The 25,744-nt window shown below is 43.3% G+C and overlaps 1 protein-coding gene across 2 annotated transcripts in view; it reads left to right on the forward strand.

The window, feature by feature from the left end:
• Positions 1-25,371, forward strand: part of LOC124803997 (inter-alpha-trypsin inhibitor heavy chain H4-like) — a 145,493-nt gene extending 120,122 nt beyond the window's left edge. Inside the window, exons 14-17 of one of the 2 annotated variants that reach the window (XM_047264717.1) lie at positions 789-821; positions 7,050-7,162; positions 14,577-14,716; positions 25,041-25,371. In XM_047264717.1, coding sequence (XP_047120673.1) covers positions 789-821; positions 7,050-7,162; positions 14,577-14,716; positions 25,041-25,083 — 329 coding nt within the window. In that variant the 3' untranslated portion in view covers positions 25,084-25,371. The remainder of the gene's footprint in view (positions 1-788; positions 822-7,049; positions 7,163-14,576; positions 14,717-25,040) is intronic. The other variant, XM_047264718.1, reaches the window with a different exon arrangement.
• The last annotated feature ends 373 nt before the right edge of the window (positions 25,372-25,744 follow it).

Genomic DNA, 25,744 nt, shown 5'->3' on the forward strand with positions numbered 1-25,744 from the left:
TCGCTCGAGCTCTTCCCCGTTAGTTAATCGGTGTGTCCATTTACTTCTTTCATAGACCACATTTCAGGAACTTCTACTCTCTTCTCGTCTGTTGTCCAAAAGTCCTCCATGAATATTATCAGAGAAAACTTCGTAACTTTAAAATATATATTCTATGTGAACAAGTGGCTCTTTTTCAGAAACACTGTTCTAGCTATAGCCAGCCAGCATTTTATATCCTCTCCACTTCTACTATTGTCATATGTTTCGCTACACAAATAACAAGACTCGTTTACTACTTGTAGGAGGCTCAGTTTCTACATCAGCCCTGTCAACATCAGCTAATTTAATTCCACTGGATCCGAGTTTTGTTGATAGTCATCATATAACCTCTCTTCAAGGCAGTATCCCTATAGTTCAGCTGCTCGTACAAGCCTCTGGCAGAAATACTGTGTCACCAGAAAACTGGAAACTTTTATTTCTTCTCCCTGAACTTATATCCTTTCCCAAATTTCTCCTCGTTATCCTTTGCATCCATTACTATTTGCTAATTGCACAAAGTGAATGACGCTGATGATAGACTACGAACTATTCTCACTTACTTCGCTACAACCGGTTCCCATTAATGTCCTTTGACTCTTATAACTGCAGTCTGCTTTCTGTACTAAAAACAGTAAAAAGTATGTGTTCTGAAAAGCGAAGAGAAAGTTAGGTGTAACATAGTTAAGCAATATTGTAGTTCAGTGCATGATGTGTATTAGAACATATAAATTTCGATTTGATGCTAATGACAATTCCATGTGTTTCAGTGCACAGTCCTCAGGCAGTTGAAGTCACAACAGGTAATTCTCTTGTGCTCTGGTTTTCTCATAGTCCACAATTCACTATCTACAGTGCTGTTTACTAAATGCACATACTCGGAATATTTTTCCTCAAATCAGTGTCAGTGTTTTATAGTAATAGAAACAGAAGAAAAGGTAAACAGTGTTCTTAAAATTGTCATTGATTGGTTTTCTACGAATTGTCTCTCACTTTCAAAGAGACACGACATGTTCAGTTCTGCACGTCCAGGAGTACTAAACCAATGGTAAGTGTAACACATGGTTATGCAATGATAAACAGGGTGGAATCTACAGAATTATAGGTGCCCTTCTTGCTGAGATTTTAAACTGTAAAAATCATATTTTGGAACCCCTAGAACAACGTAGTTCAGCCACATTTCTACTTTTAATCATTGCAAATTTTGGGGAGAGATAAGTAGCTATGATGACATGCTTTGCATATTTACATTCAATAATGTCATATGAAATACTATTCTGGGGGCAAGGCAGAATGTCTTCAAAGCTCAAAAATATGCTTAAGAATAATTGTAGTTCTCACCCACGATAATCTTGTAATTGTCTTTTTAAGGAGTTGGTCGTCCTGACTACAGCTTAACAGTATATTTATTTCCACATGAAGTTCGTTGCAAATAATCCACTTCCGTTCAAATTACAATACCAGAATGAAAAAGGCATTCATTATTCCACATTAAGATTATATTTAGCATAAAAAGAGAAGCACATTGCTGTAACTAAAACATTTTGATCACTTACCCGGAGATAGAAAACGTCTGATAGGCAGCAAAGAAAAAATTTCAAAAGAAACTGAGAAGTTTCTCCTTAACAACTCCTTCTCTCCTGTAGAAGAATTTGTATTACTGTAATGTTAAAAGGCGGTGGGTACGAATTACTAACTAACATTTGTATTTTTTTAAAAGGTGCATATACATTGGAAACTTGTTTCAATTGTAAATGTTTCCTGCGTTGTATTGGAACATGTTTCTGGCTTTTTCTTTTCTCTCTCTCCACACTGGCGACAACATTTTACGCAGTGTATTTGCTTCGTCTGCGACGCTGTTTGCTGTACTGACTGTTACTCAATGTCTAGAGATGAGGATTTGTAATAACATGTGGTGCTGCATTATTTCCTGTCGAAGGTTCACACAAACAAAATTAGAGGCGTCGTCGTACACGGTAGACTGAAAGATACTTTGCAAGGAGTATGCAGGTATATTTACTAATTAATCTGTAATGTGAATGTAAAATGACCGTTTATTGTGCAAAATGATCTATGAAATATGAAACTAACTCTCTTGTATAGGCATTCACGCTTTGTCTCTGCTAGTTAACCTTTCATGCCTTCCATGATACATCTACTATGTCTCACAAGCTGCGACATGGTCGCGAATAAAACAGACTCGAATGTACAATAAATTTCCTTTACTTCACGTCTGTGGTCAGAGATTCTTTGTCACGAGACTACCAGTTCAGTCTATGGTTCAAATGACTCTGAGCACTATGGGATTTAACATCTGTGGTCATCAGTCCCTAGAACTTAGAACTACTTAAACCTAACTAACCTAAGGACATCACACACATCCATGCCCGAAGCAGGATTCGAACCTGCGACCGTAGCGGTCACGCCGTTCCAGACTGAAGTGCCTAGAACCGCACGGCCACAACGGTCGGCAGTTCGGTCTATAATGACCATCTTCAGATCTGTTCTACAAAAACATGTCCTAACGTACTGCAGCCATAGTGGCATCGTCAAATGGTAAACACAAAATTAGCACCAGCACCGTTAAATATATATAAACGGCAGCATATGCAAGAGTCATCTTGTCAGCGGCTGATTTTGTGTTTAACATTTGACGATGCCACTATGACTGCAGTACATTAGGACATGTTTTCATAGAACAGATCTGAAGATCGTCATTATAGACCGAAACCGGTAGTCTCATGACAAAAAACTTTTGTGGCCACAGACGTAAAGTAAAGGAAACCTTATCTGCTGTGTGTTATTTTATGTGTGATTTTACTTCCAAGGTACCAGAATTCCTAAACTTCGCTTATTTCGTGCTCACCTTGATAATGGCTTCAGTTGGGAATGAAAGGGTTGAAACCAGCGCCCGAAACCGTCATTCACCGAGGCAACGGAGCATCGCATTCATAGGACACGCTCCTGCTATTTCCATCTTCTCCACTGGCGATCGTGGCAACCAGTTGCAATCAGTGACTAACAAACAATGCTACGAGATTTTCCGCGTATGGTTCGTCAGCGTGCAAAGTCACGCTTGCTGCCGAATGGGTGCTGAAGTGGCAGACGACGACGTCTATGACTTCGACGCTCTGTAGTGTCGTTGGATGACGTTTGTAGACGGGTTCCTGTCCCCGATTTGTTCCTCATGTCACGCTCCGAAATCCCTCGAAGTCTGTCACAGTTGTAGGACACCCTGAATATTAAGAATACTAAGCTATAGTAAACTACAAACTGCTTCTGTCGTCAGGAGTTTTCAAATATACGAGGGGTATTCGGATGGTAAGGAACGATCGGTCGCGAAATGGAAACCGCAGGGAAAATCAAAACTGTTTTGTTTGGAAACAGTTACCTACACCTTCCAGTTACTTCTCCACATAGTCGCCGCTCCAACTCGGACATCTGTCGTAGCTTTGTTCCAACTTTTCCATACCCTTGTCATAGGGCTGCCTCCTGTGCTTTGCGACAATTTTCTACACTGGACTGCAACTCCTTGCCTGTGCCAAAATGTGTTCAGTACCAGCGATCCACTGGAGAGATGAAAATCAGAGGGAGCCAAGTCCGACATATGTGGTGGGTGATCAAACAAGAAAACCCTGCAAGGAAGTCTTCTTTGCCCCTGCAGTGTGTGGGCGAGAAATGTCATGAAAAAGAAAATGTATGACAGTTAGGTTATGTGGGGTCGCATATAACCCAGCAAATTCTCACGGAAGGTACCCATACTTGGCGGCAGCCACTGTTTTCTAGACATCTTTATGCGCTCATTGTGCGCTCAGAACTGTGAAGAGCGGAATGGCGCTATCTACAGGTATAATAGACACTGTCCAGCACATTTGTTGAACGCTTCAGAAGATTTTCACTGTGGTTTCCATTTCGCGACCGATCGTTCCTTACTTTTCGAATACCCCTCGTAGCAGGTGGTTTTAGCTCATCATTTAGAAAGTAACTTGAGCTGCTGTTCTGATAGTGACGTCGGTTAAAGGTTACATTTTATTCTTAAGAATCTAATGTACTATGTGTGGACTCATTGCCACTGGGAAGTCTTTTTGTGGTTACTCACTTTTCGAAGATCTGGCAAGTGACGTCCTTTCGTAATCGGCAGCTGACTTCCACAAGATCGATGTCTTAAAGAAAAGCCAACAGTCGGAATGTCTTGTGACTAGCGAACAGGACAGACACGCTCTCTCGATAGACAGTGCTGTCTTAAAGGTGTTCTGGGCTGTTTCGGTGACGGAAATACAGTTGGAAATTTTTGGACGACGTAGGAGTAAGATTTGTGGTAAGCAAAAAATTGTTTGGTTCCGATAATGAGGGATCATACACAGGAGTCCATACACTGTTCTTATATTTGATATTTCTGATTATGAACATAACCCGAAACACGTCAGTAAATCACTTCTGAATGGCGAAGTCAATAGTTATTTTAATGACAGATTTAGCAATGATAAAGATTCAAGTGGTTTCAGAGTTTCGAAACAAATATATTGCTCCCTTCCGCAGTTCCCATCAATACATAAACAATATCTATTGGTCAGTGTGACGAAGTGAGCCGCATGCTGATTTAATGAACGTCTTCGCTTTATGTTTTGCCACCTAACACTGCCACGTACCTTTCATGGTTATCATAGAAATGGTTTAGAACCGATATCTGTTAAGAGAACTACTGTTCTTCCGAATGCAACTCCGTGTTAGGCCTTACGTTTCGGGCTTACAGGTTACCGATCCTTCTTCACTCACTGTTTGTCAACCGTTTACAAAAATGCGTCGGACACATTTTCAAGACTGTCCACGGAATTAAGGAAGTCCTGCACTGACTCTCTTTCACATATTCGAGAATCAGCTCTGACAGTCTCCGTTGTCCACCTTGTCTATCGAGAGAGCGTGTCTGTCCTGTTCGCTAGTCACAAGACATTCCGACTGTTGGCTTTTCTTCTCACCTGATGTGGCTCATTTCTTCACCATGTCTTTCAATAGATTTTGTTCTGTGTCATCGAAATTGTCTTTATACATGCTTCTACATACTTTGCACAATCTATCCCGATTTTCGACGTTCTCCTGTTGTACCAGATCTTCCATTCTCTTCTTGTTTGATCTGCTTATTGTCCACATTTCTCTTCCGTACAAAGCTACTCTCTCTACAAATACCTTCAGAAAAAATTTCCTGATACTTAAATTTATATTCTACGTTAGCAAATTTATCTCTGTGAGAAATCGTATTCCAGCTAATGCAAGTCTGTTTCGGCCATCGTCAGTTATCTCGTCGCTCGAATAACAAATCTCGTCTGCTATCTTTAATGTCTCGTTACCTTACCCACATTGCTTGACCACTACCAAGGAACAACTGACACTTGCTAAAGTATTACGGTCAGTTGCTACAGAACAACCGATAATTGGCACGCCCGACCATTAGTAGTGAAAGGAAATGTAGAGGGGTGGGACGTGTTAACTGCAACGACGCCTGTGCACGAAAGCTCTATATCCACAAGACAGTTCATCCAGTACGGTGTGTGATGATGGTTGTTGTGGAACCGATTAGTGTGACATTCCGTGCGGTGCGGCAACATGTCTGCAAGACTTTGAGTGTTTCAGATCGTGGACGAGCAGCTGGACGTCTCGCGGTCCGCCCAAGTGTCGCTACTGTGATCACAGTAATGTGTTCGTCCAGAAGTGTCATCTGGCTGTTAAAACAGGTCGCTGAAGGTGGAAATGCAATGCGAAAGCATGCCACAGATTGCAGACGGAACATCATACCGACGAGCATCGATAAGTAGTCCTGGTAGCTAAAAGGAACGGACATCTCACTCCTAGCAGATTACTGGATACCTGCAGACGGAATTTGGCACGATATCCCTCAAAAGGACATCCAACGGCTCTATTAATGAATGCCAAGTCGAATAACCGCTTGCAAAAGTTTCAGAGGTGGGCCAACACTTTATTGACTTGGTCAATTTTTGACGCCTTTACTCTTGAACAGGTTACCTAATTTTTCTGAAATTGTAGTCGTTTGTCTTTAATGTAGATCACATCTACACATCTACTCATTTCCGTTCCAGTGGTATAATTCGTTTTTGTTAAACGCTTTTTCTTTGTCTTTAGAGTGTATTCAATGCGTCCTCCACCAGATGTACAACAAGCATCCAATCGGATGTAAACTCCCACACTTTTCTTCGCAGGTCTGGCGTTAATGTAATCATTGCTGTTGTTATGCTGTGATGCACTTCCTCAAAATTACAATGGTAGGCATACCATCGGGGTCTTTCACAACCCCCCCCCCCCCCCAAAAAAAAAAAAGTGGCATATCTCGAGGTCAGGCCATCTTGTAGCCCAATGGTGCAACCGACGAATACTTTCAGTCCACTTTCAATCTAGCATTCGCCTGTCAACAATGTCAGCAGTCGCCAGACACGATAGGTGGATAACTGGGATAGATTATGGCCACGCAATGTCCCAATGTGGTGGTACTTGAAAGTCATGCCCCTACCCAGCGAGCCTCTCGAATTATTACTCTTGTATACAGGTGACAGTGAGTTTGTGCTCCCTATTGTGGAGAAATGATATTTTCGTCGTGCTCTCGTAATTCTGTAATGAAGAAGTGAGGGAGGTAGCCAACACAGGGAGATCCCTACTGGCAATCAGGTAAACTGTTAGTTTTCGCTGTGTAATTTAAAATTTACCTCGAGTTTCTATCTTTATTAATTTGAAGAGACAGTCTTGTGCAAGGGATTGAATCTTTTTGAAACACCATGTATTTTTAATGCATTTGGCTTAAGAGCAGGATGGTTATGTCGCTGAAAGTCCATCCCCTACGTCTATGATGCGAGTGGTCGAAGCAACAGTAAAAGAAAAAAGTCATTTCTTGTCACTCAGCAACACTGAAACGACGTCATGTATCGGAAATGGAATAACATTGAGATATGCATGAAATTATATATATTATGTGTGTAGCTAGAGAGCTGACTAGTTGAATTCGCTTTGTGGTCTTTGTTTTCCAGAGGCACTCCCTACACTGGCTGATATATCGTGGCTGGGCCCATTGCGGAACGGATCTCAGGTCACACTGAATATTAACGGCACCGACCAACACTTCCAGCTCGCTCTCAGCCAGGTAAGTCCTCGCTTACAGCGTGCTGTCTTAGCAAGACTGCCAACGCTGATGTTGATGAATAATCCCTCTGCAGTGAACAAAAGTGCCCAATTGTGAATACGGCGACGAGTTTTCAAAGGATGAAGCCTGTGATCGTCTCCTACCAATACTCTTGCTACACTACTTACTGATTCAATCGTTTCGGTGTTCTCTGATAGTGCTGTGGCATGTTAGTGTACAAACAATTTTGTGAAGACAACGATAGCTGTACTTGGTGAAATGTTCATTGATGTTAATGAATGGTGGGTTCCTTTTAATCCTTCCAAATACCGCTGGTGACCTTTCCTTTCTTTTGGGATTTACGTCAATAGAGAGTATTTTGTGACTAAAACGGGCAAAATTCCAATGTTGATGGCCCATACACAAATTTACGGCCGCTACACAGAGAATGGACATGTGTAACAGCATGTACTGAGAAAACTATGTGCGTATAAACATGTTCCTCTTACCTTACGACAGAGGCTATACAGTTGCATAGACAGTTTAAACTTGCTAATCCCAGCCTGTTTGCGCCCGTTGTACGGAATTGAAAGAAGATATACAGGACAAGATGGTTCAGGTGCCCCTACCCACGCGTTTTATGCAACCCACGACGCCTTCAGAAACCACGTGCCAAATTATCACATTTTCTCGCTTGCTACGTGCAGACTGTTAGTCCTACAGAAAAAAGACAGGTCTTTTTTGTAGTAAATTTAATTTAGTTAAACTTTGTACTGGGACACGTTTTCGGTAGAGGCAACGGTTTTCGAGACATTCAAGAAAAACGCGTTTGGAAGTCATTTATGTATGTTTTTCTTGAGTAATTTTAAAACTGTGGCCTCTAGTGAGAACGTATCTCTGTACAAAATTTAACTACATTAAAGTTCCTATAAAAAGTTCTTGTTCAACTGTCTGTCGGCAGCGAGCGAGAGATACAAACATTCCGTGTGTATTTCTTTGAACGCACTACGGGTTGGGCTAAACCCACACTGAGGGGCACCTAAATCATCTTGTACATATGAATTTGAACTTACATGCGCTGATACACCAATGCAAGCTTCGGCTGATATGTTTCCTTTCTAGTAGAATGGAGAGGAAAGACAGTCAGCAATTATGCCTTCACAGCTTGCGGATTCACTGACAAACTGATTTCAAAGGAAGAGGAAGTAGATTATGGCAACCTAGTGCAAAGATCAAGTGGAAGTTTTAATTGAACAGCATTAACTGAAGCCGTATATTTTTATACAAAAAATTAACTTTGTCACAACTGTAGTAAGCGCTATACGAAGTCTGCATTGCTTTAAAAGTGTGTAGGCTACAATCAGCAATGGACGAAGTTGAAAAGAAAAGAAAACCTCTGAGGTTCAGAGCTGCCGAGAAAAATTTGCTGTTGAAGTCTCAAAGAGAAATGGTTCTGGAAAGGATGTTTACGTGCCAAAAATATGACAGCAAGAGAGTAAGAGCCAACTTCTACTAGATTTAAACTTTTTATCAGCACGACGACCAGTTTCGTTAATTTTTATTGCACAATATCCAGTAGTAATTGAAAATTCTCTTCGCTCATCCTCAAATAATTTCGCAAATAAATATTCGTTTTCTAGAAGAAGTTTTCATCGAAGAGACGTGCGGCTTCCATTCTTTTCCTCCCGCATGGGGTAGCCGTGCGATCTGAGGCGTCTTTCACCGTTCGCGCTGCTCCCCCCGTCGGAGTTTCGAGTCCTCCCTAGGGCATGAGTGTGTTTGTTGTCCTTGGCGTAAGTTACTTTAGGTTAGATTAAGTAGTGAGTAAGCCTAGGGACCGATGACCTCAGCAATTTGAGGCCATAGTGCTTACCACAAATTTCCTAATTTTTTCCTTCTTTTCCCTTTCGCTCACTCGTTTTATCACCCGTAGTAAGAGTTTCCTTCTTTCCGTGTAGTACACTGCCACGGCACACACTGTGGCTGTCGTAGAGAGAGCCAGAAGTGCCAGTTTTTTTAGCACTCGACGCTATAATAGTGCACCTTCTGTGTGCAATACCAACATGCGGCTTGCGGTGCGTCTAAACACACACGACGTGTTCCAATATCCTTCAGTGGACGCTTCGTTGCCAACCTCATGGAAGGCTTAAATAGGCACTAGTGGCACAGTGATTTATGGGACCTGTCCACAGTGTTCCATATAGTGTCCCCTCTCATAATTACGTGAATCATAAGTTGACCAGTTATGCTGCGTTTCGTCTACTGTACTTTTGTCCCCACGGTGTGCTCACTGAAAGCACCTCTTATACAGCACCATTTTTATTTCGCAAACGGTTCAAGACATCGAAACGAGGTTTCCGGTAAACGATAGTACGCAGAGGGGCACTTACGAAGGAGTTCAATAAGTAATACAACACATTTTTTCTGAAAGCAATTTTGCTTTATTCAGTTTTCCAATATACCACATTATTTGCCACCCTCTTGGATACAAAAACCCATCTTTCAACAAAATCTCCTTTCAATGCGACGACCTTACGACAACTTACAAGGAGGGCCTGTATGCAGGCATGGTACCACTCTACCAGTCGACGTCCGAGCCATCATCTTGCTGCATCAATAATCTCCCAGTTATCCACGTACTGCTTCCCGCCAACTTTGACCGTCATTGCGGCATAGAGTAAGACAGATGGAGGTCGGAAGCTGCGAGATCCGCGCTGTAGTGTGAGCGAGAAAGAAGAGTCCAATGTAGTTTTGTGACCACCTCTCGAGTGCGCAGAATTCTGTGAGGCTTTGCTTTGTCATGGAGAAGGACAAGTTCGTTTCTATATTTGTGGACACGGACGCGCTGACGTCGTTTCTTCAATTTACTGAGAGTAGCACAAAGAACCATGAGGGAGGACATCGAGCAGAGTAACCCATTCAGAGTTCCAGAAGGACGTCGCCATGACTTTACCGGGAGAGGGTGCGGCTTGGAACTTTTTCTTCGGAAGAGAGGTGGATTTCCGTCACTTCATGGATTGCCGTTTTGTTTCCGGTTCGAAGTGACGAACTCATGTTTCATCGTCTGTAACTATCTACATCTACATCTACATCTATACTCCGCGAGCCACCTTACGGTGTGTGGCGGAGGGTACTTATTGTACCACTATCTGATCCCCCCTTCCCTGTTCCATTCACGAATTGTGCGTGGGAAGAACGACTGCTTGTAAGTCTCCGTATTTGCTCTAATTTCTCGGATCTTTTCGTTGTGATCATTACGCGAGATATATGTGGGCGGTAGTAATATGTTGCCCATCTCTTCCCGGAATGTGCTCTCTCGTAATTTCGATAATAAACCTCTCCGTATTGCGTAACGCCTTTCTTGAAGTGTCCGCCACTGGAGCTTGTTCAGCATCTCCGTAACGCTCTCGCGCTGACTAAATGTCCCCATGACGAATCGCGCTGCTTTTCGCTGGATCATGTCTATCTCTTCTATTAATCCAACCTGGTAAGGGTCCCATACTGATGAGCAATACTCAAGAATCGGACGAACAAGCGTTTTGTAAGCTACTTCTTTCGTCGATGAGTCACATTTTCTTAGAATTCTTCCTATGAATCTCAACCTGGCGCCTGCTTTTCCCACTATTTGTTTTATGTGATCATTCCACTTCAGATCGCTCCGGATAGTAACTCCTAAGTATTTTACGGTCGTTACCGCTTCCAATGATTTACCACCTATGGCATAATCGTACTGGAATGGATTTCTGCCCCTATGTATGCGCATTATATTACATTTATCTACGTTTAGGGAAAGCTGCCAGCTGTCGCACCATGCATTAATCCTCTGCAGGTCCTCCTGGAGTACGTACGAGTCTTCTGATGTTGCTACTTTCTTGTAGACAACCGTGTCATCTGCAAATAGCCTCACGGAGCTACCGATGTTGTCAACTAAGTCATTTATGTATATTGCAAACAATAAAGGTCCTATCACGCTTCCCTGCGGTACTCCCGAAATTACCTCTACATCTGCAGATTTTGAACCGTTAAGAATGACATGTTGTGTTCTTTCTTCTAGGAAATCCTGAATCCAATCACAAACCTGGTCCGATATTCCGTAAGCTCGTATTTTTTTCACTAAACGTAAGTGCGGAACCGTATCAAATGCCTTCCTGAAGTCCAGGAATACGGCATCAATCTGCTCGCCAGTGTCTACGGCACTGTGAATTTCTTGGGCAAATAGGGCGAGCTGAGTTTCACATGATCTCTGTTTGCGGAATCCATGTTGGTTATGATGAAGGAGATTTGTATTATCTAAGAACGTCATAATACGAGAACACAAAACATGTTCCATTATTCTACAACAGATTGACGTAAGCGAAATAGGCCTATAATTATTCGCATCTGATTTATGTTCGACAAAAATTGTCACCTCAGCATTATAACACACATGCAATTCCGCACAGGTGGTCCTTCTTTGCTCTTTGTGGTCTTGTGTTAGATGGAGAGGAATACAGCTGGCACACATGTATGAATAACGCAAATGGTGTACGAGTATATCAGTACTACCGACAGAGATGCCGAGCTGCGTAGTGAGGCGTTTGATTGTGATCCGTCGATCGCCTCGAATGAGAGTGTCCACACATCCCAACACTGCAGAAGTCAGTTGTGTGCGAGCCCGGCCAGCAGGCAGGTGGTCGCACAGGTTTGCGCGACCTTGTTGCGATGATGCCAGTTGTCTCACTCAACGACTCACGGTGATTTTATTCACTGCCAGGTCTCTGAGACATTCTACTTATGAATATCTGCGGTGCTTTCGTTTACTGTCAAAAGAAACTACATGAGAGCTCTCTGCTTTGGACGCACAGAAGCAGTGCCACACCTATCGGAACTTCATGAAACTAAAGGGGCTAAAGGGGCTTGTTACACGATGTCTCACAACTGATTCCGCATTTTTTAAACAGAAATTGGCCGAGAAAAAAGGTATTCCAACTGTTATTGAATGCCTCCTACAATTTTGCTGTCTGGTCGGCATCTCTGTTGTTGTCCTAGCCAAAGAGCCAACACCGTGTTACGAATGGAAGCCGAAATGCATGCCTTTTAGCTCGCGCAGGCTGGCGTGAGGAGGGAAGAACTATACTGACGTGAGGTCTGGAACATGACAAGGAATGAGAGTTCAGAAAGCGGACATAATTAGTCTGATACTCAACTTTAATCCATTAATGAGACATGAGTCACAATATTATCTGTTCAGAATACATTCAGTAACTGAATATGGCGCCTTGCTAGGTCGTAGCAAATGACGTAGCTGAAGGCTATGCTAAACTGTCGTCTCTGCAAATGAGAGCGTATGTAGACAGTGAACCATCGCTAGCAAAGTCGGCTGTACAACTGGGCGAGTGCTAGGGAGTCTCTCTAGACTAGACCTGCCGTGTGGCGGCGATCGGTCTGCAATCACTGATAGTGGCGACACGCTGGTCCGACGTATACTAACGGACCACGGCCGATTTAAAGGCTACCACCTAGCAAGTGTCGTGTATGGCGGTGACACCACATTTGTTGAACTTAGTGTTATGGAAGCAGCTAGTGTTTCTTTTTAAGTAGCTGGTTTCAGCCCAAACAAATTCTGCTGATCACGTCTTTTATAGCACAACCAGTGTGGACGGAAAGCGCTGGTTTATTTCCCATTACAAAGAAAATTTCTCTTACAGAAGAATTTTACGTGCCCATTGGATAGAGCGCCCAGCAATTAGTTTACCGCGACATTCGTTTTATTGATACATACTCACAGACGCACTAAAAACCAAGGCTAACAAATACTCCACCACCAACTGATTTGCGCTGCTGTGTGGCGCTAGCAGTCAGCGTGCACCAGGGCAGTGCTGTCGCTCCTGCAGTACTGGTTAATCTTCGCGTTTTTAACCTTTTAACACACGAGGAGTGGTCTTTCAGACCGCGCGAGAATTTTCTAACTCACTGCGCAAGGTTAAAGCCCACGTCACGTAGGACGGCGCTTCCGCGCATAGAGTTTTGAGGGAATGCTGCTGTGTCATCCCTACCTTCTTTAAATCACAAGCCCAACAATGTTTTACCGTCGGTTGCATTGCTGTTTCCTTCGATTATTGTTGACACGTGTTGAGGTTTCCTAGAACGCGCTTCATGGTCTACGTACCTGTTTTGTGCAGCGCACTACAAAATGTGTTCGCAGGAGCTTGTCAATTTTAACGATCCTAAATTCGATAAAATTGTTAGGCAGTGGATAGAATAAGATGTGAGTGATGTAGATGAAGATGTAGACGATGATTTTTGCAATCGCCAGTGACCACAGTTCTGCTAGTGAACAAGAATATGTTACAAAGGAAAAACATCAGGAGCGTGTTGACTGGAATCTTTTCTACCTTTATTGCAACCTACTTTGTGAGTTTGCATTGAGATGCTAACCATTGGGATATGCAAGTATCTATTACACTGCATGCCAGTTTTAGGTTTGTTCAACGCTGCCTTAATGATGTTGCAATTTTAATGGCCAGCAGTGATTATCCTTTAAGGTATGAAAACATGATCACATGATGACTATATTAATCCAGTGAGGTGGCCATTGTAACTGCCACAGATCACTGCAACCCTAAGCACTGACGCATCCACTGTTTGTTTACATGGTGTAACAGAACTTCCTGGCAGATTAAAACTCTGTGCCTGACCAACACTCGAACTCAGGACCTTTGCCTTTCGCGGGCAAGTGCTCTACCATCTGAGCTACCCAAGCACGACTCACGGCCCATCCTCTCAGCTTCAATTCTGCCAGTACCTCGTCAGCGCACACTCCGCTGCAAAGTGAAATCATTCAGGGTGTGACGGGTACAACTGTAGATATTTTTATATGTGACGCACTGATACGTACACGCATCAGTGCGTTGTTCGTTTTTCCTCTGCACCTAACAGTCTTCCCACAAACACATCAAAAAGTTTATGACGTGATGTTTTCCGCATGGTCGTTGCAGCACCACTAAGTGGCGTTTGCCTGCCAGTATTAACCAGCCATTCCGCGTCTATGCATCCGCACTGCAACACCTGACCTGCTGCCTGGGGATTCGGAGGGGAGGGGGGGGGATAAGCATTAATGGCTAGCTCTTGCCACATTTTCTTGGAGGCACTACTGAACCTAAAAATATAGGACTTGTAATATCAGTAGTTATTAGTCTGCAAATTACGAAAATACTGATGTGATGTTCAGTACGCCATTCTCAGTCATCAACAGAAACATTTGCACTTGTACCTTTTACACCCTGTATATGTGTTTGAAATTGTGTCTACATCGGCATTTCTTCTAATGCTTATCATTTCCGTCTCTATATCATACTAAAATAGCATAATTTGACCACCATATTAGAATTGCTCAGATACACACGCGTGCAAGACGTGGCGGCTCACTGACTGCAGCCTCGGCTGTGTGTTCCAGATGGAGGACAGCTTCCAGAACTGCACCACGGCGCCCGGCGGGTCTGGCGTTTGCCGACACCTGGCCGCCTGTGTTCTGCGCGACTTCAAGGAGAAGCTGGATGTCTTCCTCTCCGTTTGGATGTGCGTCGTCGCGGGAAGGTGAGACTGGCTTTGTACACCTACTGTGTTCAGGGCCGGTTTAAGATCGGGTGAACCCGTAACACTGATAAACTGTTGGGATCTATTTAACTGTATCGTTAGATGTACAACTTGACATCCGTATAAGATCGGAAGTGACATATCATAAAATTTTATTTCACTAATTTGACCACTATTAGAAACCATGTTCCTGGATTTATAAAACAACTAGCTGGGGTACCCGGCATCGCTCAAGAAGTTAGTAACCGACTTTTTCCATTCATGCAACAGAATCCTGGTGTTTCTCTACTGAATTTTTGGCGTTTCAAAAATGCCTGATGTTATCTATTTTTCCGATCACTAAGTACTTGCGTTTGTTATATTCTTTCGTCAGGTCGCGGTGGGATGCTTCATTTGTTAGGTTGTACTGTTTACTTGTCCTCGTCCGCACTTCTCGCAGGGTGATATTTTCATGGCTGGGTTGAGTTCACAGTCTTTTATTATAAGATTGCGTCACAATTCTTGATCCTTCAGTCCGTTCATTTCGCTGTTCTTCGATTTCTCTGTTTCTCATGGTGCTGATTCTTGTTCGTTGGGAACTTAAACGTGCTTCGCGCTCGTCGTCTGTTTCGTTTTTCGGTGTTCTTTTCGTTTTCGCCCCTTTTGCTTCAGAACTGTCAAGATCTCAGCCTGTTTTACGTTTGGACATTGTCTAAAATATTAATCAAAGCAACATTTTATTAACCAATACACTAAAGATATTCTATACTCTTTTCACACTTTGCTTTCGGTTTATATTCAGTCACTGTATCACTTTGACTAATGACACTTCACTGTTTGTTTTTTTGCACTCACTGCACTACTTTTTCGGTTCCTCCCTTCATCTCTGATAAAAAGCTGATGTTTGAAACCACGATAGGTCTTGCTTTCTATAAGCCTACCAATGATTAGCCCCACCAGTGACCAATTCCAGAACATACCAAAAAGGCTTCTAGTGGTCCACAAAGTTCAAGAGCATTCCACAACTTTGAGAAAGTTCCACAATGATCTGGGACGTTACGGGATGTTCCCGAACATTTTGGAATTTTCTCGAATGTTCCAGACTATTTCCGAATATTCTAGAACATCCCGGATCATTGCGAAACATTCCAGAACATTCTGTTGTGGGGTGTCGATGGTCGAACCCGGGACTCCAGATGGCAGAGCTGAAGCCAGCACCCACCGCGCCGTATTTCGTCAGGAGGCCGAGCAAGTTCAATAGCGTCAAGGGGCAGAGCAGTCACACAGCGGAATTCGGTAGCATTGCTTTAGTAACATAATTTACAGTACTATGATGGGTGCAGCATAGTGCCGGCGTGCAGCCCGCAGCGTTGTCCCGAGAGTCCGGCTGGCTCAGCAGCTCCTGGTATGCCAACGCCACTGCTCGGTCATCAAGGCCGCTCAGCAGGTAGTCGGCTGCGCCCTGTCCGGTCGCCGCCCATCGAGGTGTCGCATCTTGCGCCGCGTAACTGCTCGCGTTTCCGGAGACTGTTGCTGTCCCTGGTCCCCGACGCCTTCCGCCCCGTTCGGTCTGTTCTGTCCGATCATGCAACGAAGATGGTTGCACTGGTCACCCATGGCCCTCAGCCACTGCTGCTCCCAGGACAGGACCGGACTCGAATCCACACTCTCCTGGATGCTGTGCCACAACTTGCTGCTAGTGGTGCTTGCTGGATGGCAACACCCACCGCCGCCTCTGGCGCAGCTGCAGCGCTGCCGACCCCCCTTCTCCGCCTCCCCCCCTCCTTCCCCGCAGCGTACGCGTCGCCTGGACCCCGGTACACCAGGTGGGAAGCGAACGTGGCCCGTCCTGGAGCCGCTGCAGACCACTGTCACTGCCCACCTTGAGGCAGACGTGCAGTTCCCAAGTACCCGGCTGCCGTTCCGTCCCGCCCTGGTGTTGTGTCCCCAGGGGCGGAATACAGCCCGAACAAGTACTTAGAAACAAAGTACAGGTTTACACAGAGTATTTACAAAATCGCTGCCAAGCTGGCCCCTATAAGTGTAGACCAGCACAGGTCCGACCTGACTCTCGACTGATTTGGCACACCCCTCAAGCTAAAAGTGCCTGACTATTTATACTGCTTTTCCCTTCGCTTCTGACGTAGTGTCAGAGAGAGACAAACTATGGCAGGGGTAAATTCCCATACGTCAGCAATTTACACATCGTCACTCCCGGCTCTGGCCTACTGCTTCGCCTCATACATCGCAATAACTTCAAGCAACGCTGCAGTTCGCTGCCTTGCTGTTTCTTCACTCCAAACAAATCGTAAGTGCAATACGCCGTCGCATCTCCGGGCCCTGTTTACTCCGGCTGGCCTAGTGGCGACCGACTTACCACACACTGCCAGCGGCCCCAAAATTCATCGCCCAATCGCGCCTTTACTGAATTTTTAACAAAATTCCGCTTTCTTACGACTAACTTTTAAGACTAATACTACCGCAGCGATTCTGGAATGTAGTAGAAAGTTCTCTAATTCTCTCGAATGTTCTGGAATTTTCTCAATACTCTCGAATGTTCTGGAGAGCGAAACTTTCAGCTCTTACATTTTCATAAGCCCGCCCTTCAGGTAAAAACAGGACTTCCTTCATGGATGGAGAGGGAAAGGGGGGGGGGGGGGTTAAACGGCTAACACACCATTTGACTCTTTGATGGCACCGAGAATCGTTTCGGAGTTGTAGCGTCACGTACATTGTACACTTTTATAGTTTTTATTGTATATTGATTAACCTAGCAATGAAAGTAAAATTTTTGAAACCACTGAAACAAAACGTACAGTCGACTCTTATTAGTTTCGTACACATCGCAAGGAATAATTGCTCCCTTCATCATTTGGAAATAAAATTTTAATACCTCTCCCTACTGAGGCGACGTGTACAGCGAAAACTGGACAAATCACTAGTGTGTCCTTACTCATGCTTTCACAACGTGGGAAGAATAAGAGAAGCACTACTGGAGATTTCTAGCATCACTAGAATCACCGGCAAGGACAACTGCAGATGCTGACTCGTGTACACTGTCTCGAGGTAGTATTAGAAACCTGTTTAGGCGTCTTGGGAATACAAAATTTAACAACGCACTCCATAGGACTATGATACGCAGCAAAAAGTCACGACACACATTGGGCTTAGCAGTGGAAGCTGCTAACCTAACAGTACAACATTCGGTTGATGAGGATAAGCGTACTGTCCTGTTCGAAAGGGTTGAGCTTTAAAGCGTACACGATAACCGGAAACCTTCTGGCTGATTAAAACCGCGTACCGGGCTGGGACTCGAACCTCTGACAACCACAACACGATTCACGAGCTACCCATACAGCTTTACTTCTGTAGCTCTTGAACTCTGGATTTTGCTTTGATAGCACAGGCAAAGTTCGGAAGTTCGAGTCCTGGTCCGGCACACGTTCTAATCTGCTAATAAGTTTCAAATAAGCGCAAACACTGCTACAGAGTGAAAATTCATTCTGGCATGCACGAAAATTTTACAGAAATGCTATTGAACTTGGTAGACAAACATATTACAAAGACATACTACTCTTTAACTTAAAATTAGTTGAAGGAACGTAAAATAAGTTTGCAAGAACATTAATTATACGTGAGCAAGATTGTTGTTAATCTTAATTCAAACAAAATTTGTCAGAGTATGAGAGTATTCTCTGAGCACCCTACGTCGTTTGGTTCGGTCGTATGATAACAAACGATTTTAGATAACATTTATTAACAATGTAAAGTTGTGTAAGATAACATCGGAGCAATGTGCAACTGACGACATTGGAACAGAACTTGTCTACAGTGTGATTCAAAAGTAACTCTACAAACGTAGTAGGTCTGATGAATGGATCGAAATAAGAGTAAAATATTAAGTAAAGTTTTGTCTGAAACTGCTTTATTTCCGAATTACGACGCACAATGTCATTTATGGTACGCATTACATCGTCAGCCAGCACATGTTTTTGGCGTATCGTCATCGCTTCCATTTCGACTGATGTTGCTTTGTACACCTCTCAGCACTCCTCGGTTTATTCTGACAAGAAACACCTTTGTTTAATGACTTCGTTGTGCTCCGTTGAGCAGAAAGAGATGATCGTAGCTTGCAACATGCCGAGAGCACAAAGATATCGAGCACGTCACTGTCTTTGTCTACATGGACATTGTTTCGAATATGTCTTGGGGTAAACGTACAATACGTAGTTGTATTGAATTTCGAGTCCCTTCGTGTCGTTGCAAAATTCAAATGGGTCTGAGCACAATGGGACTTTACATCTGAGGTCATCAGTCCCCTAGAACTTAGAACTACTTAAACCTAACTAACCTAAGGACATCACACACATCCATGCCCGAGGCAGGATTCGAACCTGCGACCGTAGTGGTCACGCGGTTCCAGACTGAAGCGCCTAGAACCGCTCGGCCACAGCGGCCGGCAAAACTTTAAGCTTAATTTATGTAAAATGGGAAACAGTGTCATGCTTACCATCGAACCGGCTATTATCTCAAATATGAAAGTGATTAATCGAGTGTCTGTTGTGTTAGATTCCCCATAGAAGGAGTGTTCAAGTTCTAAGTCCTCTGACTTTCTCTTCACAAACTAGATACACAAAACATTTGATACTTGAGTCATTTCCCGAAGTAATCTCCCGGCAGTTGTACATACCTTCACGAAATCGACACTATGGTTCCATAGCCACTGCGAACGCTTCTTTCGGAGTATGTTTTTACCACTGGGAAGTTGGTACTATGACAACAGCTCGACTGGAGAATGCGCGACCGCGGATTATGTGTCACCGTTGTAATAAGTCACAAAATAGCTAGGAGCCAGGTCACTTGAGTAAGTAGCATGAGAAACTATTTCTAAGTCGTTTTCATGAAGAAATTACTGCACCACGAGCCCCCGATACGCTGGTGATTTGTCTTAGTGAAACAGCACTTTCAGAACATTTTTCTCGAAATGTTTCTAAGAGATTCTTCTTCAAAACCCCTTAGTAGCTCGTACCTGTCATCGTACTGTCCTTTGAGAAACACTATGTATAAAGATCATGCCAACACTTTTCTATGACATGCAATCTTCATTTCTTCAACAATGGCTCGTTTGGTGGTGGCGAATCTGTGTGCTTCCACAGAGCTAACGTTTCCTCGTTTCAGGAGTTATAAACGTCATCCATGCCTCATCCATTGTCACAGTGTCGAAAAGGAAGTCCCAGTCATGATTTCATCATGTGCCAACATCGCCTCGTAAGCTGCCACGGGCCGGCCGGTGTGGCCGAGCGGTTCTAGGCCCTTCAGTCTGGAACCGCGCGACCGCTATGGTCGCAGGTGCGAATCCTACCTCAGGCATGGATGTGTGTGATGTCCTTAGGCTAGTTAGGTTTAAGTAGTTCTAAGTTCTAGGGGACTGATGACCTCAGATGTCAAGTCCCATAGTGCTCAGAGCCATTTGAACCATTTTGATTTTAAGCTGCCCCGTGCGCAACCTTGAAGTCGCCCTCCAGAATTCATGGCGCCCACCTGGAGAGCACTTATCGCACTTTCACGTCAGCATACAGGATTGTCTTAACAGATCTCAAGGAAATGACAACCACAGCTCTGATACCTCTCATTCTCAATCGGCGACCCTCCTAAACCACAGTCTCTACCCACATCACCATTTTATCAGAGAGCATGGATGTTGCTAATGAAAGAAACCCTCAATTGTAGAACGGAAGGACAGTAATGAAAATTTGTGCCCCAAGCGGGACTCGAACCCGAATTTCCCATGTTACGCGAGCGCTCGCCCTAACGGCTTTGGCCGTCCGCGCACTTTTTTTATCTCATTTTGCTCTATATTGCTCGTTGAATTTGTTCGGTGCCGTCGTCCGATGACACCCGTTCAGGTTCTTTGTTGATCCGTTCACTTTTTTTTTTTTTTTTTTTTATTATAGAGGGTAGCTCACCCTCTGACCGAACACGCTGAGCTACCGTGCCGGCAGCGCTACTCACGGCCAGACCTAAATTTCCTTATCTCGTCGGTCCTACGTCACACCTTGTACACACAGTTTGCAATTGCCATAAAGGTGAGGCCATTTTAACTGACAGTCGGTGCCTGGTATCGGCGGGTAAATACGATATTGCAGTACGTGTGTTGTTCCTTCGGACATGCATGCATGTATACTCCAGGTACACTTCGGTACTGTTACAAGTTGGACACAGCTACACGATACTGGAGGAAATGAACACGACAGTGATCACGGGTGGAAACAAGAAAATATAAACAGGACTCTCTCTCTCTCTCTCTCTCTCTCTCTCGTGAAACTTCCAACAGTATTATTTTATCAACTGCCAGATAAGATTCTAAATGATTATACTGAAACGAAAGGCATGGCACTGCCATTAATATTGTCTTATCTAAGCAACAAAACAGTAGTTAATTGTTGAACGTCCTTTCCAAAGGCAGCACATTGGAATACAATGTATCAGTCTGATTTAAGCTCAACATATCGTCCCAGTATAACATACCGGTTCGGATATTTAATGTAAACGACTCAATATACTAGGTCGTGCTGAAAAATAATGCCTCCGGATTTCTTATCTCAACATTCTTAAAGCTTTTTAAATGAAACAAACGTTATTAACATTCTACATCTATCTTCTTCGTGTCAACACGTTGGCAGCCCTCCGCCGCTTGAGCGTGTATCGTGCTGGTACGAAACATAAATGTGTTGGTGCACAAGAAACGGCTTGCTGTAATCGAGTTTCTTATTCAAAGAATTCGTCCATGCGTGGAGCAGGACAGTGCCAGATCACAAAAAAATGGTTCAAATGGCTCTGAGCACTATGGGACTTAACTTCTGAGGTCATCAGTCCCATAGAACTTAGAAATGCTTAAACATAACTAACCTAAGAACATCACACACATCCATGCCCGAGGCAGGATTTGGAACCTGCGACCGTAGCGGTCACGCGGCTCCAGACTGTAGCGCCTAGAACCGCTCGGCCACTCAGTCCGGTCCAGATAACACTCGAGCGCTACAATATCTACGTTAACCCGACGCCTTGAGAGTTCACTGTCTTCCATTATCGTTTATACCGTCTCGCCTTGCTCCAACGGATTTACATGTATTTCCAAAACATAAAGAATATGTTCGAAGACTTCACTTTGACAGTGACTGAGGCAGAGATGAGGTTGTGTCTCCGTCAACAAAATTAAACATTCAGCAGTGACGTTATCAACAGACTGGTTGGGAGAAATGCGTTCGTCACAACGGTGACTTATTTTCAAAATAAAATGTTTAGACGTGTAGAATAAAGATGTAGAATGTTAATAACGTTAGTTTTATTTATCAAAGCTTTAAGACTTTTGCGCTGAAGAAATTCGGAGGCATTACTTTTCAGCACGCAATTTATTTGCGACAATCGGATTTGGTCTTTCATATGTTGTCGAAATGTTCACAAATGGCCTCATTAAATTAAATTCGTCCCCACTGACAAGTAAAGAACCGAAGTTAACTATCGGGGAACTTTAAAACATAAACACGATTTTGAAACAAAAGCAGTGTTTGGTATGAGAGAATACCAAGGCATTTCCACGATGATTACGATACCTGTCACGAGCTGGTCACGGCAGCAACGGCTATCATGAACCAGGAATCACCATGACGTGTGTACATTTAAATAGTAGTTTCGTACCTCATTCATACTTAACAATTACATGTTACAACATTAATCAAATACATCTATTTAACAGCAACCAACAGTTTCAACTAACAATTATGGTATCTATTGACATGTTTTAAATGAAATACACAGTAGTTTTACAATTCAGGTAGTCAAATATCAGTTCTCTTAGAGAGTTTATTTTTGCTGATATTTTCTATGTGTGAAATTTTAGCAGTGTTCAACTGTGTATTATAAAATATCAGTGTAAAATATGAATGAAAAAATGATTTAGTGGGCAAAAACATTTTGCGATACAGAACTAACGTAATTGCTTTGAGGTGAATGAATTACAGGCTGTTACAGTTTTACCGGAATCAGTGTAATCGGCGCTATTTTAGCTCCGGTGCCGCGTTTACATCATGACAAGCGCTCTCATCGTCGCCCAACGAAATGCCCCATGCGTTCAGACTAATAATCGCAACCTCATCGAATGGTATTAATCGGCAGTGAAAAATACTGATATCATAATTTCGACAACTTGACACTGCACAGGCAGACATGCCAGACTCATCTCATGGCAGGTCACTGACTCAGTAGTTATTTTTGTGCATGTTCATTATAGTTAACAATACTGGGACACACCTCCAAAAAATATGTCACTTTTACATAGTCTATTTAACAGAGCGTTTGTTTATAAAAGTCGCAGTGGTAATTTGTTGAAGATTCCTCATAATGAACCATAATACAGATTTTACGTTTAATAGCGCCTTTATGTTTCAGTTATACGAATGTATTAATTAAATTGTGTATTATAATACATAAATCAAAAATATTAAAATGTCCCCTTCAAAGGCAAATTGTATTTTGGCATAAGTGTTGCACACCTGCGTCTTACCTGCAGCTCATTAAAGACCTGATAACTAGGTGCTCGCTTTCTCAGAGATTCTTAACACTCATCTAAGATACAAGAGTCTGATATAATTTGACAGCAGATCCTTAAGATTCAAAGCTGCAACGCCCTCACGGTTACTGTTTGAAATGCGCCGCCAAGGCACTCGACCGTCGCTGGTGTTAGAGAAGCTAAAATCATGTAAGAAGTCAGCAAATAACGACTGGTACAGGTCTTTATAGTGCCTCTAAGTATGTCTTAATGTGTTCTTGATCTTAATCTGAGATAGAGTGAAGTTAATTTATTTTGAAAGTAGTGAAACATTACCGACGGGGAAACAGCTTCAGAATTACGGCTCTACCTCGGAAACTATCGAACTCACTGAAACCTATATATTTTCGTGGATTAGCAAAATAACATGCTCGGCAATGGACATTTACAAAATGTCGTATTTTGTATTTTCTATGTCGGGTAACAGCTTGTTTTGACCGTTTTGTCCGAAATTAACTTCTTGTAACAAGTATGAAGTTTCAAGTCTATTCTATCGATTGCTCCTTTGTCCCGCATTTTGCCTGGGGTTGGCGAGGTTAAATCGGATTTGGCATGTTAATGTGAAGGGGTGGCCGCCACCCTGTACCCCCAGGGACGGAGTCAGAGTACCCCATCTGTCTGCGTCCAGAGTAAATCATGGAAAGGTGCGGATGTGTTTCAAATGTCTGTGAGTCGTATACTGAGGCGGGACGTGGGGACCAGCCCGGTATTCACCAAGAGGGATGTGGAAAACCTCCTAAAAACCACATCCAGGCTGGCTGGCACACCGGCACTAGTCGTTAATCTGGCGGGTGGATTCGATCCGGGGCCGGCGCGCCTACCCGAGTCTAGCAAGCAGCGTATTAGCGCTCTCGGCTAAGCAAGTAAAAATCCTGAAATTCACTGTTGGTGTAGATCACTATAGCGTCTCCATATGCCCCTCTTTCAACTCTTCTTCTCACATAGCAATCCGCACGTTACTACACGTTGCATGAATGTCCTACTGCAACCGCACGATGAAAAGTCGCAGTCATTATGCTTTGCACAGCAGAAGTGTTGACACATTGGGAGCAGACACAGCCAGCACCGCTACTATTTGTGTGTACTGGTAGGTGGAAACTTCAGCCCGCTAGATATCTAACTCCAGCCTTTGTAAATCACACAAATTTCGGAACTGTTCTGTCCATGGTCACTGGTAACGCTGTCAATTTATATTATTCCTTCTTTGTTACAGCCCCATGATATATTCTCTCTGTCAAAATGAAACAAATAACAAAGAAGAAATTATTTTACGTTTGAGGCTTTTTGATTTCTTAAAAGTAGTTTGTGTGATCTGAAGTGAAAAATAGTAAGACCAATAGGCAAGGGCGCCCACACCCAGGGCAAAGATTTCTCCCGCAGCTTCCCCCCCCCCCCCTCCTAGCTCTCGAGGAACAGAGAAAAATACCGTGTAGACAGGTGTTTTCTGCCAAGAAAATGGCTGAAAAGTCGGTATTACGCAGGTTTTTAACATGGTCGGTAATGGAACTTTTTGTGCCTACTTGCAAATTAGATTTGTCTTCCAAAAAATTAAAAATACTCCATTGCCTCAGGTCTTGCTCCCGCCCCTCCAATAAACTATCATATGGGCGCCCTTGCCAACAGGCCACGGAAAGAGCGTTATCTGTCTTAGATTTTCAGTATTGCAAGCTGTAGCCTGAGCCGTTTGTAGATATGTATCTCTAAGATGTGCCTGAAACAGATTTCCTTTTTCTCCAGTTTCCTCGGCGTATGTTGTCCTCACACCACTGCAGTTCCATGACCAGTCTATGGAATAGCGGCCTGGCGAAAGAAGACAACAGCTCACATGGAAGGTGACAGCAAATCTACAGTAGCTCCGCTGCTGCAGTAAGGAACGCCAGAGAAAGCTATACAACTGTCGAAAGCCAGACACACGTATGACGATTGTGACGAGTTCAAACAATGCAGCATGCTCCACAACTGTACATTGTACTTGGCAACACTGCGTAAAAATTAAATACTCTCATTGTCACGTGTAGTTCACAATCGTTTTTACTGATAATAAAATATTAATTCTCTCTACAGAGTACACTTTGTTCTTTATTGCAACGAGTCTAAAACCGCTCACATCGCATTCGTTGATTACACACCGTTTCATGTAATGTACTTTTGGTGAGTCATTTTATTACCAGTAAAAAGCTGTCACTTTCTGTCAATTTCATAAATGCAATCCTTGCTAATTCTGGAATGATTTCTAGCCATTTTTGTTAAAAAAAAAAGGAGACAGATTTTGGTTTGTAACCGCACCAAATCTTGGTCCCCTGCTTCTGAACATTTGTTTTATTTATAGCCTGGAAGTTAGTTTTTAAACTTTTCTGCTATAAATATTAATGAAAAAGAAATCGCTGTTGTTTTACAGTAATATATCTTGTTAATCTGTCTTCTCCTTACAATTCCATTAT

This window comes from Schistocerca piceifrons, chromosome 1 (assembly GCF_021461385.2).
Source record: "Schistocerca piceifrons isolate TAMUIC-IGC-003096 chromosome 1, iqSchPice1.1, whole genome shotgun sequence".
In the NCBI taxonomy this organism is placed as follows: Eukaryota; Metazoa; Arthropoda; class Insecta; order Orthoptera; family Acrididae; genus Schistocerca; species Schistocerca piceifrons.